General features: G+C 45.0%; 2 protein-coding genes across 2 annotated transcripts; one reads left to right on the top strand and one right to left on the bottom strand.

Moving 5' to 3' along the window:
* Nucleotides 1-1,805: 1,805 nt before the first annotated feature.
* Nucleotides 1,806-5,300, bottom strand: LOC105358759 (cartilage intermediate layer protein 2-like). Its single transcript, XM_023961130.2, has 5 exons — nt 5,286-5,300; nt 2,581-2,672; nt 2,527-2,543; nt 2,354-2,465; nt 1,806-2,044 (listed from the first exon to the last, which is right to left on the bottom strand). The coding sequence occupies exons 1-5, from the start codon at nt 5,298-5,300 to the stop codon at nt 1,954-1,956; spliced, it is 327 nt and encodes a 108-aa protein (XP_023816898.1). The 3' UTR covers nt 1,806-1,953.
* Nucleotides 5,301-9,441: 4,141 nt separating this feature from the next.
* Nucleotides 9,442-11,360, top strand: LOC101165284 (cartilage intermediate layer protein 1). Its single transcript, XM_004085720.4, has 8 exons — nt 9,442-9,467; nt 9,549-9,590; nt 9,756-9,849; nt 9,932-9,970; nt 10,122-10,293; nt 10,403-10,512; nt 10,616-10,784; nt 11,072-11,360. The coding sequence occupies exons 2-8, from the start codon at nt 9,579-9,581 to the stop codon at nt 11,160-11,162; spliced, it is 687 nt and encodes a 228-aa protein (XP_004085768.2). The 5' UTR covers nt 9,442-9,467; nt 9,549-9,578; the 3' UTR covers nt 11,163-11,360.
* The last annotated feature ends 736 nt before the right edge of the window (nt 11,361-12,096 follow it).

Genomic DNA, 12,096 nt, shown 5'->3' with positions numbered 1-12,096 from the left:
CACAGTGATGTCCCATCACCCTCCCCACCTATGGGGCCCTAAATGTCTACGGTGCAGTTAAAATTGGCGGGCAGGGTGCTAAAAGGACATCTGCTGCTTGCTGGCAGTGATGTCCAAGCACCCCCCTACCAAGGGCCCTAAATGTCTAAGGTACAATTAAACCGAGAGGGGGGGGGGGGGGTCCATTCCATTCAGCAACCACTAACAAGTAGCTCCTTCCCCCAAGTTGCATCACAGGCTTAACCCCCCCACATCACCCTTATAAGAGATTATATGAGGAAGGGGGTAAGTAGGGGACAGCTGGTAGACTGTCCCCCGGTGGTCAAACAGCCGTCCCCCAGCATAGGGCCCAGGCCCCCTTAGCCCAGGGGTCCCATCCCCAGAGGCGCCGACCTCCCATGCCCCACACCACCCACCCCACACAGAGAGAGAAGATCCAGAAAGCGCCGCCCCCCCGGAGAAAGTCCAGGCCCCCGCCCCCAGGCGCCGCCCCTGGGAGAGCTCTGGTCAGGCCTCGACGGGACAGAGGCATCCAACCAGCTGGGGCGACCGCAGATTGCCTCAGCGGAGACCCGGACCCCTCAAACCTCATAGGTCCCGTACCGATAGTGGGCCCTCCCGTCAGAATGATATTTTCGCGGAGGATGTACTTTGTTGATGGTACCTTGGCAGCCGTCTCGCTGCTGTGTCTGCATTTACAGCTGGAAGAGAACCATTCTTATTTAAGTGCAGAAAAAACAATCTTTTTTCTGAAGGAATGCATTTGTAGTTCACTCTCTGTGTTAATGCAAAATAAGTTAATTAAATGTGGTGTGCCTCAAGGTTCCATTTTTGGCTACTTGCTTTTTAACATTTACATGTTTCCACTGGGGAATGTCATCTGAAACCATGAGGTCAGCTTTCATAGCTATGCTGATGACACCCAGCTGTACGTGGCTCTGTCTCCTGATGACACAAGGCCAATAGAAGCACTTAACTGTATTTTATATTTGAAATCATGGATGGCAAATCACTTTCTGCAGCTCAACCAGGAAAAAAAAATGAAATTTTAGTTATCGGTCCTGAAGCTAAGAGAGAGAATCAGTTTTTCAGGCTAAAAGAGCGTTTAAGAATACATTCAGAAACAGTCAGAAACCTGGGTTTTATTTTCAACTCCAAGCTAACTTTTATCCCTCATAAACATGCGTATCAAACATGCAGTTAAAAATGGTTTTTATTCACCTTAGAAATTTGTCTAGGGTCCGCCCATTACTCTCTCTTGCTAATATGGAGATGCTAATGCAGGCTTTTATCATGAGTTAAAATAGATTATTGTAATATTCTGCTTGCTGGTCTTCCAAAAAATAACATTAAGAACCTTCAGCTTCTCTAGAACTCTGCTGCACAAGTTCTCACCAAGACCAGAAGGCGGGCCTCACATCAACCCAATTTTAATCCCTGCATTGGCTCCCCATTGGCACAAGAACAGGCAAACGGCTGGACCCAAGTGCAGCAGGTTTACTAGCTCAGCTCAAAGTCCACATTGCTCAATCAGGGTCAGGCAGGCAGGGGCGATAACAGGCATAAGATGATCAGAGATGATAGAGTAGAGTCGGGACAGGCAGCTGGCATACAGAGTTAGATACAGTGTTTGCATGCCCAGACACAAAAGGGAGAAATTTCATCCAAATACCTCCAGATGTTTCCACTTTCCTGCAGTTCAGGCAGTGACCTTAGTCTTTCAATACATCATTCAGGGCAGAACAAAAACACTACATAGTTTATGCTCTTCAATCACGTTTATTTTTCTGATTTTTAGCACACAGAGGGAAGAAAACAGAAGAAATTAACCTTTTTAATAGTCAATCAATAGTTGGAAAAAAAATCACTAAAAGAGATGTCGGCTTCAAGGATGGACAGAGAGAACAGAGAGGATCCTTCATGCTTTCCTCATCAGCCTGGAGTCAAGGCTCACTAGCAGCATCCAAACCGGACCTCGTAGTCCCAGCACTTCTTGAACGTTTGGTCTTCGTTGCGGCAAACAAACCCCTGGGTTGGGTTATAGCTAAAATAATGGAAGCAACAATAACGGGTTAGTAAATGTTTTGTCCTTGATGTTTACTTGAAGGTATCAAATTTGACAATCATTACTTGTGTTTCTACTCTGAAGAACATGTTTATAAAAGTTTTTTTGATTTAAAGTCATGAAGTAGTTATAATGTGTTCAGGTTGTTGTAGCGCCGTATTTTTGTCAACAAGTCTCAGAATTTTCTCTTCAGAATGTCGATCTACTGAGAGCATTCAGATAATGGACACTTACATGTAGATGTTATCCCCTAAAATGGCTCATATGGATTTGGCTTTAGCCTGGATCTACTGAGGAGTTTCACAGATCTTCCCTGGGTTTTCCTTCCTGAGGTCGCTCAAGAGCTCCCAGTCTCCGCTTCCAGAGGGATTGTCTCTATCGAACCACTCGGTCCAGCACACTGCAGCCAAAACAGTCAGAAGTTCTCAATGCATTTCTGTACACAAGTGAGGAAAATGGACATGAAAGTTGGCAAAAGCTGCACAAATGATCTGTAACAGTACCTTTTTTAGAACAGTAAGCAGAGGGGGAAGCGAACTCTATAATCCTTGCACATCCCTTCTTTTTTGTCTTCATTTCTGCAGACGAATCCTGATGTTTTGCCGTACTTGAAAGAAAAGAGATTGAGTGTTTTGACTCCTTGGGACAAAAAAATCCCCCACAGGGGATGAAGCTGCCTCCAGTATATCAGTGTTTTTCAACCTTTTTTAAGCCAAGACACACTTTATCCTTGACAAAAATCCAGCGGCACACCAGCATCCAAAAATGGAGAAAGGAGAAACTCTATAGTCTGTATTGATGTACAGTCCCTCTGCAATCACACGTGCATTTTTGTGGTAATTGTGGCAGAAAAAGCTTGGAAGTTGAATCTTTTTTTTCCTAAAAGAAAATTTAAGTTAGTTTTCCTTAATAATTTTCAACTAAATTATTTGAAATTTTATCCTGGTAGTTGTTTGTCCCTTCAGTTTATTAACATGCAATTTTATGTAACCTCACAAAAAACAAATATATTCTTTCTAAATAGTGATTTATTTTTTTATATTCATTTCAATGTTGGTGCAAACACAACTGTAATGTGTTTAACAAGTATATGATCACAATATGTTTGTTAAAATTTACACAAAAAGACTAACATATTTAAGTTTCTACACAAAAATGAACATCTTGAAGTTTTATTAGTTTTTCTTTTGGAAAGGGGAGAGGGGAGAGGGGAGAAGAGCCCCCCAGGCCAGGAGCCCCCCCAGCATCCAGACCCAGGCAGCCCGGTAGGGGGGGAGGAGGGGACCGCCCACCCCACCAGCCAGGCACAGAGAAGGCCCCCTACAGGGGCCCCCCCAATGCCCAGAGGCACAAGCGAACCCAGTGTCCGGCCCCAAGGCCACAGGACAGGAGCGCTTAGCCGTACCAGGCGGTAGCCATGGGGGCCACCGGGCGCCGGACACCGAGACAAGGGCCAAGGACGAAGCCAGGGCCCCCAGAACCCATGAGCCGCCCACCACCCGACCGCCCCCTCTCCGCAAGCCAGCCCAGGCACGCGACCTGAGCAACCCAGGGATCGCCACGCACCCACAGCCACCCCCCATAACCCTACAACCCTACACACTACAACCCCCCCCCCCCCCCCCCCGCCATAATATCTGAGCCCCCCTCCCCAACCCTTTCAGTGCCCTCCCCTCTGTGTCATGGGGAGGGAAAGCCCCAGAGGGTCCCAGCGAGCCAGCCCCCAGGTCCGTCCCACCCATGCACTCACGCACACATACTCACAATCATCTGGCTGCCCTCCCCACCCCCCCGCCGCCATGCAGTAACCCCCCCTCCCCAGCTGGCCGACCCCCAGCGCCATATGCCCGACCATTCCCGCAGCCGACAGGATACCCATAAGCCCGGCCGCCCTGAGAGGACCAGGCGGGTAAAGACCGGCCGCCCCCCCCCGACCCCACCCATGTATGGAGGTGTAGGAGTGCTGTGTGTGTGCTGCAGGTAAAATAGGAGGTCTCCAAGGTCTCAAAGAGGCCCTCAGCTCTCATCTGTCTGCCCAGCTGTTGGACAGGACAAGTTAAAAAAATAAATAAATAGGAGGTCTCCAGTGTGGGGGGCCCCACCGCTGCCAAGCCGCAGAGCACCCCACTCCGGGGTCCCTCTGTGAGTGGTGTGTATTTGCTGTGTGTGTGCTGCTAGCATGCAGTGTGTGTGTTTACAGAGGAAGTTAAAATTGTGGGGGGGGGCAGTGAAAGGCGAGCACGGATGTTTCACCGTGCCCCCCTCAACCAGACCCTCTCCACAAGGCCCTGGATGAATCAGAGTGTCTAATATGCAAGTAAAAAGCGGGGTGGAGGGCGGGTGCCAACGCGAACCCAGAGAGGGGCATCCCCAGTGAGCCCCGCCAGCACATCCCTCCCATCCAGTTCCTGAAGCCCTATGTGCCTGTGTGCAATACTTGTTTGGGTGAGGGCGGGGAGGAGCAGGCGGATGGGCACAACTGGGGGAGAAGGCTACCCCGAGCGACCGGCGCCAGAACGGAGGGGCAGGGGGGTCCAGCCCCCCCCCCCCCCAAAAAAAATAAAAAAAAAATAAATAAAATAAAATAAATTAAATAATAAAATAAATAAATAATAATAATAAAATAAACCCACCCAAGTGAACCCCTTAACCCCTGCTGTGAATGCGGCGTCGCCCCCTTGGGGGCCAGGCCACGCGCCAACTACCGGCCACGGGCGAAACACCGGCCATGGGCAGACGACCCCAGGCCCCAGAACCCCCAGCCACCCCCCCCCCCCCCCCCCCCCCAGCCACACACCACGGCACCCGGCCACCCACCACGGCACCCGGCCGCCGTTCCCAGTCAGCCGCACTGCCTACCCTGCGCCCAGAAGGCACCCGCCCAGGAACCCCTGCCAAGTTGCCGGCAGAGTGCGCGCCCCCACCACCACCCCACCCGGGCAACCAGAGCCCCGAGCCGGGAGGACGGCAGGCCCGGCAGAGCCCACCCCCCCAAACCCAACCAACCAGCCAGGACCCGGCTCAACCCATCACCATCCCACCCCTACTAGGTGATGTGACTAACCAGCTGGAGCCAGGGAGAGTCTGAAGCCGACAGGTTTTTTGTGGAGGACATTATCTCTAAACTAATATGCCCTGACATGAGGTTTCTGTAGTGGTTGATGCTAAGATTATTTTTAGATTTCCAGTTTAGGAGGATAGTTTTCTTTGCGATACATACAGCGGTGAGAACCATATAGGCCCTGTTAGATTCCATGTTGATGTTATTCAGGTCACCTAATAAGCAGAATTTGGGGCAAGCAGGAATCTTATGATTAAACCAGATTGATAAATCCTCACAAACCTTACGCCAGAATGATTGGACAGGTGGACAGAACCACAGGGCATGCAAATAGTCATCTATGTTGTTACCTATGCACTGTGTGCATATAGCGGACTGATTGAGACCCATTTTAAAAAACCTCTGTCCGGTGTAGTGAGTCCTGTGTAGAACCTTGTATTGAATAAGTTGCAGATTAGGACTTTTGGTCATATTAAAGGCATTCAAACAGATCTGTAGCCAAAATTGATCACTAGAGTTCAATGATAGCTCAGACTCCCATTTTGTCATGGGTAAGTAAATTGTTTCATCTATGTCTGATAACATCTTATAAATTTTGGAGGTGAGCTTGGGATTTTTAAGGTCAATGAAATGTGTTACTGTAAGGGGGAGGTCTAGGTCTATTCTGGTCAGGCGGTATTTAGTGCTTATAGCTGATTTAAGCTGCTGATATTGTAGAAATTTGTTTATATTAATTCCATAGGTTGAGGATAACGTTGAGAGGGACTTAAATTTTCTATTCTGAATTACATGCTGGAACTGCTGGATTCCTTTGTTCTTCCATGAAGCAAAATGAATCATGTTTTTGTTAATCAAAATGTCAGGGTTGTTCCAAATGGGGGTAAGTTTACATGGAAATAATGTGAGGTTGTTTTTTTTAAGAAAATCCCACCAGGCTGTTAGAGATGAGCTGATGTTTAAACTTCTGAAGCATTTGTGTTGTTTAATTTTAGAACTGAAGTCTAGCCAGGATTCATCTGGCACACCATCTGCCGACGGTGTCGCCATTTCTCATTTCACCCGTTTTTGTGCGTACGCCTGGGTCAGAGCTTGCGTGAAGGACCGCACATTTTCCCGTAAAGTTTGCTTTTTTATAAATCTCAACTATTGCGTAGAGAGTGGCGTACGCCTTCTTTTGTGCGTACGCAACGTTTATAAATGAGGCCCCTGGTGTCTCTCTGTAACCCCTAAACAACACTCACAATCAGAAACGGCTGGAGTGGGCCCAGACGTACATGAAGACGCATTTTCAAACAGTCTTGTTCACTGATGAGTGCCGTGGATGGTCCAGATGGATGGAGTAGTTGGTTGATGGCCCCCATGTCCCTACAGGGCCGCGACAGCAGCCACGTTTTGAGGAGAGAGCAGGTTGACCTATTAAGATGTTTTGGATTGGAAAAGCGTTGGATTTCTGGTGATATGACCTCCTAATGCAGCAAATTCAACAAATGACCATTTTCAGATCTTCAGAATCTACATTGGCCAAAAGGATAAATGCAACACTTTTGTTATTGCTCCCATTTTTTATGGTATGAACTCAAAGATGTGAAACATTTTCCATATACACAAAATAACCAGTTCTCTGAAATATTTTTCACAAATCTGTCTATATCTGTGATAGTGAGCACTTCTCCTTTACCAAGACAATCCATCCCACCTCACAGGTGTGCCATATCAAGATGCTGATTAGACAGCATGATTATTGCACAGGTGTGCCTTAGACTGGCCACAAGAAAAGGCCACTCTGAAATCTTCAGTTATGTTTTATTGAGGGGGTCAGGGGACTCAAACTACCAGTCAGTTTCTGGTGTGAACACCATTTGCCTCACGAAGTGCGACACATCTCCTTGGCATAGAGTTGATCAGGTTGTCTATTGTGGCCTGTGGAATGTTGGTCCACTCGTCTTCAATGGCTGTGCGAAGTTGCTGGATATTGGCAGGAACTGGAACACGCTGTCGTATACGCCGATCCAGAGCATCCCAAACATGCTCAATGGGTGACATGTCCGGTGAGTATGCTGGGCATGAAAGAACTGGGATGTTTGCAGCTTCCAAGAATTGTGTACAGATCCTTGCAACATGGGGCCGTGCATTATCATGCTGCAACATGAGGTGATGTTGTTTGATGTAGTGGCCTTTTCTTGTGACCAGTCTAAGGCACCCCTATGCAGTAATCATGCTGTCTAATCAGCATCTTGATATGGCACACCTGTGAGGTGGGATGGATTGTCTTGGCGAAGGAGAAGTGCTCACTATCACAGATATAGACAGATTTGTGAACAATATTTCAGAGAACTGGTTATTTTGTGTATATGGAAAATGTTTCACATCTTTGAGTTCATACCATAAAAAATGGGAGCAAAAACAAAAGTGTTGCATTTATATTTTTGGTCAGTGTATCTAATGTTGTGGAACTCTGTTGTGCGTAGTCATGTTGAACAGTGACTTTGAAGGTTTTTGTTTTTGAATACATACTGTTATCTTTAGGAGGTTTGTTTATTAACATTTAATATAAACTCTAATAGTTAGTCACCTGAAAACTATGCTGTCATTTAAATCATCTTGCATTATAATTTGGAACCATTTAGGATGATTTTAGTTTCTTGTTGTTAATCAAAGTTTTTTCTTTTTTTATCTAACCTGATTGTAAGTTGTTGTGGACCCTGAGGTTCTCTGGAACTGGTCTTTCAGACAATTCTGAACTCGAGCCACAACCTATCACGACGCCTCATTCTTCCAGCAACACAACCTGTTCTCTGTGGAACAACAACCAGAGAGCCTCAGGTTAGTTAATTAAACTAAAAAACAAGTTTAGTTTAGATACACAAGTACTTTATACATATATAAAGGAAACACAACAATAATTTTCATGTTACACTTTGCTCACATTTACTAAGTTAAATCCTTCTTCTATTTACTGTGATTAACACTGTGGAAATTTCCACACTGTGGGATAGTTATAGAGTTATCTGATCTTAGCTTCCAAGAGTTTGAGCCACCTTGACCGGTTTGCATGTTTGCACCTTTCACAGGCATCAAGATTTTAAAAAGTTTAGCAAAACTAGCTTGAAGCAACCAGTAAAAAATCTTGGAGGTCAGCAACAGCAACCTGAGGCTCTCTGGTTGTTGTTCCGCAGAGAACAGGTTGTGTTGCTGGAAGAATGAGGCGTCGTGATAGGTTGTGGCTCTAGTTCAGGATTGTCTGAAAGACCAGTTCCAGAGAACCTCAGGGTCCACAACAACTTACAATCAGGTTAGATAAAAAAGAAAAAACATCCTTAAAGGTTCAACAGCGCATTCCAAATTATAATGCAAGATGATTTAAATGACAGCATAGTTTTCAAGTGACTAATTATTAGAGTTTATATTAAATGTTAATAAAAAAAACTCCTAAAGATAACAGTATGCATTCAAAAACAAAACCTTCAAAGTCACTGTTCCACATGACTACGCACAACAGAGTTCCACAACATTAGATAGATTCTAAAGAACTGAAAATGGTCATTGTTGAATTTGCTGCATTAGGAGGTCATATTACCAGAAATCCAACGCTTTTCCAATCCAAAACATCTTAAAAGGTCAACCTGCTCTCTCCCCAAAACGTGGCTGCTGTCGCGGCCCTGTAGGGACATGGGGGCCATCAACCAACTACTCTATCCATCTGGACCATCCACAGTTTCACGTCACTCATCAGTGAACAAGACTGTTTGAAAATGCGTCTTCATGTACGTCTGGACCCACTCCAGCCGTTTCTGATTGTGAGTGTTGTTTAGGGGTTATTTAGGAGGTTTACATAGAACTGCAAGTCTTTGGAGGAACCTACACCTTGATTTTCCCTGGGACCCCATGTGTGCTCTAAATTAGACACAAATCTCATAAACCTTGTGCTATCTTTAGATGACCCCCCCTTACATTGACATGTTCTCCCTACCATGACAAAGGTGGATAAAGGTGGAAAGATTTCATGTAATCCATGGACACCAGTGTAGATCACAAATCATTGAAGAAAAAAGGTTCAGAGCACTGTCTAGTGGGTCTAGATGACCCAACTCCCAACGTTAAAGTGCCTAGGATAGCACAAGGGTTAATTAAATGAAAGATTTGGATTCTTAGCCTCCCTGACCACTTTGTACATGTTTTCACCTCTTTCAAGCATCAAGATGAATGAAAATGCAGTAGAACTAGTTTGAAGTAACCACTAAAATGTTGGAGGTCAATAGGTCTTTGCAGGAGGGGGTGGAGGAGCGGGTATAAAAGGCCAGCGGATCAGACGGCTGCATCTTCTGCTTGGAGATCCTGTGGGTGAGTTTCATAACAAAGAAACATTTTCCATTGCATAAATATCACTGTGCTCATTTTGTTTACGTGTTTGTCCAAAATCAGGTTAAAAAGGAAACTTTTGTTTCTGCAACCATGATCAAACTGGTAATCTATACTTTTTATTTTACCTTTTGACTTTTGACTGGAGATCTTTGGGACTTGTTGGTTTTTCATCATTTATCAACATTTTATTAAATAAAGTAGATCCATTTAAGAACATGTTGGAAAATATTCCGTTGCACTCTCAACTGTTTCTGTTTCCGCTAACAGTGGACCATTGCTCTGGTGGTGACCTTTGTCTCACCATCCTTTGGAAATCACCATCAATTAAATCCAGTTCACCCGAGCAGTGAGCCCTCTAAAGGTAGTGTTTGCTGATCAATGCAAGAACCTGCTGTAACACTCAAACTGTTGATGCTAACAACCTGTTCTTTATTTTCTCACAGCTTTCAGAGAAACAAGGTCCATTTTTTCCTCTGAATACTGTAAGCATATTTTTTTAAATCTTTTTTGTGGACTTTTCATCTGTTTTTAGACATGATGATTGACTTGTCAAATACAGTCGTGTTCTGACTAAATACAAATATAACAGGGTTCTGTGTTCAAATCATCTAATCTTAAGAACTTTTCTTCCAGACTGTTGGACCCAGTGGTTTGACCGAGACGATCCTTCTGGAACTGGAGACTGGGAGACTCTTTCAGACCTTCTGAAGCAGTACCCCAATGAAATCTGCCCAAATCCAGTAGACGTTGAAGCCACAACTCTGTCTGGGACTCCTGCAAAACAGACAGGAGAAGTCTTCTATAAGTAAGTATTGAATGCAGGGCTCTCTGTTTAGGCAGCTTCATCCCATGTGAATGATTTAGATATTTAATTTTTCCCAAGGAGTCGAAACATTGAGTTTATTTTCTTTCAGGTATGACAAAACATCAGGATTTGTCTGCAGAAATGAAGACCAAAAACAAGGGATGTGCTCTGATTATAGAGTTCGGTTCAGCTGCCCCTCTGCTTACTGTTCTGAAAAAGGTACTGTTACAGATCATTTGTGCAGCTTTTGCCAACTTTCATGTCCACTTTCCTCACTTGTGTACAGAAATGCATTGAGAACTTCTGACTGTTTTGGCTGCAGTGTGCTGGACCGAGTGGTTCGATAGAGACAATCCCTCTGGAACTGGAGACTGGGAGCTCTTGAGCAACCTGACGACAGAAAACCCAGGGAAGATCTGTGAAACTCCTCAGTACATCCAGGCTAAAGCCAAATCCCTGTTAGCCTCCTTCATAGGGGATAACATCTACATGTGAGTATCCATTAGCTGATAAACAAGTGCAAATTCAGAGACTTGTTGACATTTCCGAGTTTTCAGTTTTGTCCCTGGAGCTTAAAAAACTCCACTAAGTTGACAAAAATACAGCGCTGCAACAACCTGAACACATTATAACTACTTCATGACTTTAAATCAAAAAACTTTTATAAATATGTTCTTCAGAGTAGAAACACAAGTAATGATTGTCAAAAGGTACCTTCAAGTCAACATCAAGGACAAAAGCATTTACTAACCCGTTATTGTTGCTTCCATTATTTTAGCTATAACCCAACCCAGGGCTTTGTTTGCCGCAACGAAGACCAAACGTTCAAGAAGTGCTGGGACTACGAGGTCCGGTTTGGATGCTGCTAGTGAGCCTTGACTCCAGGCTGATGAGGAGAGCATGAAGGATCCTCTCTGTTCTCTCTGTCCATCCTTGAAGCCGATATCTCTTTTAGGGATTTTTTTTCCTATTATTGATTCGGTGTGGGTAAAAAGGGTAAATTTCTTCTGTTTTTTTCCCTCTGTGTGTTATAAATCAGAAAAATAAACGTGATTGAAGAGCATAAACTATGTAGTGGTTTTGTTCCGCCCTGAATGATGTATTAAAAGAATAAGGTCGATGTCCGAACTGCAGGAAAGTGGAAACATCTGGAGGTATTTGGATGAAATCCTCCCTTCTGTATCAGAGCATGCAAACACTTCCCACACAAGTTCTTTTACAATTAAAAAGGTTTGGAAATGATTATTTCTGAGATTCATTCCATTATAAGATCAGGGTAATTAGAGCAGAGCTAAAGAAGGTAATGCTACCTGCTAATGAGTCCTCCACTTCCCTTCATCTTCTCTTCTCACTTTGTCCTGGGGTCACGGGGGTTAATGGGGTTTTCAAAGCCACTTCAGGCTGAATGAGGGTCACACTTTCATTAGAGTGTCCTGTAGCAACAGTAGGGCTAAGACTAGAAGTGAGCTGGTTTCCGGTGATCTGTTGCCGCCTCACTGCCACCAGGACACTCAGGCACGGTCCTACTCCAGGGTGAGGGACGGTGCTGGAGCTCAGACCCCAGGGGCAGTGGGGGGAATCTTGCCAGCTGGGCAGGCTAAGCCACTAAATTAAATACGCCATTATAAAGACTCTGTTTTGTTTGTATTTTGATGATTTAATTGGGAGGGCTCCATCTGTGGCTGGGAGGTTAGTCGGCAAAGACTTAGGCTACGTTCACACTGCAGGCTGAAACGACCCAATTCCGAATTTTTTGCCCCTAAGCGGCCCAATTCCGATCTTTTCATGACAGTCTGAATGACA

Source organism: Oryzias latipes, chromosome 12 (genome assembly GCF_053564925.1).
Source record: "Oryzias latipes strain Hd-rR chromosome 12, Olatipes_Hd-rR_3.1".
NCBI classification, from domain to species: Eukaryota; Metazoa; Chordata; class Actinopteri; order Beloniformes; family Adrianichthyidae; genus Oryzias; species Oryzias latipes.
The sequence above is the reverse complement of the archived record's forward strand: the minus strand, read 5'-3'. Positions and strand labels throughout refer to the sequence as shown.

Coding starts and splice junctions, on each gene's coding strand:
- LOC105358759 (XM_023961130.2), bottom strand. Junction 2,045..2,353: donor ATCTGTGAAACTCCTCAGTA/GATCCAGGCTAA, acceptor CCATTATTTTAG/CTATAACCCAACCCAGGGGT.
- LOC101165284 (XM_004085720.4), top strand. Junction 9,850..9,931: donor GAGCAGTGAGCCCTCTAAAG/GTAGTGTTTGCT, acceptor ATTTTCTCACAG/CTTTCAGAGAAACAAGGTCC. Junction 9,971..10,121: donor CATTTTTTCCTCTGAATACT/GTAAGCATATTT, acceptor CTTTTCTTCCAG/ACTGTTGGACCCAGTGGTTT.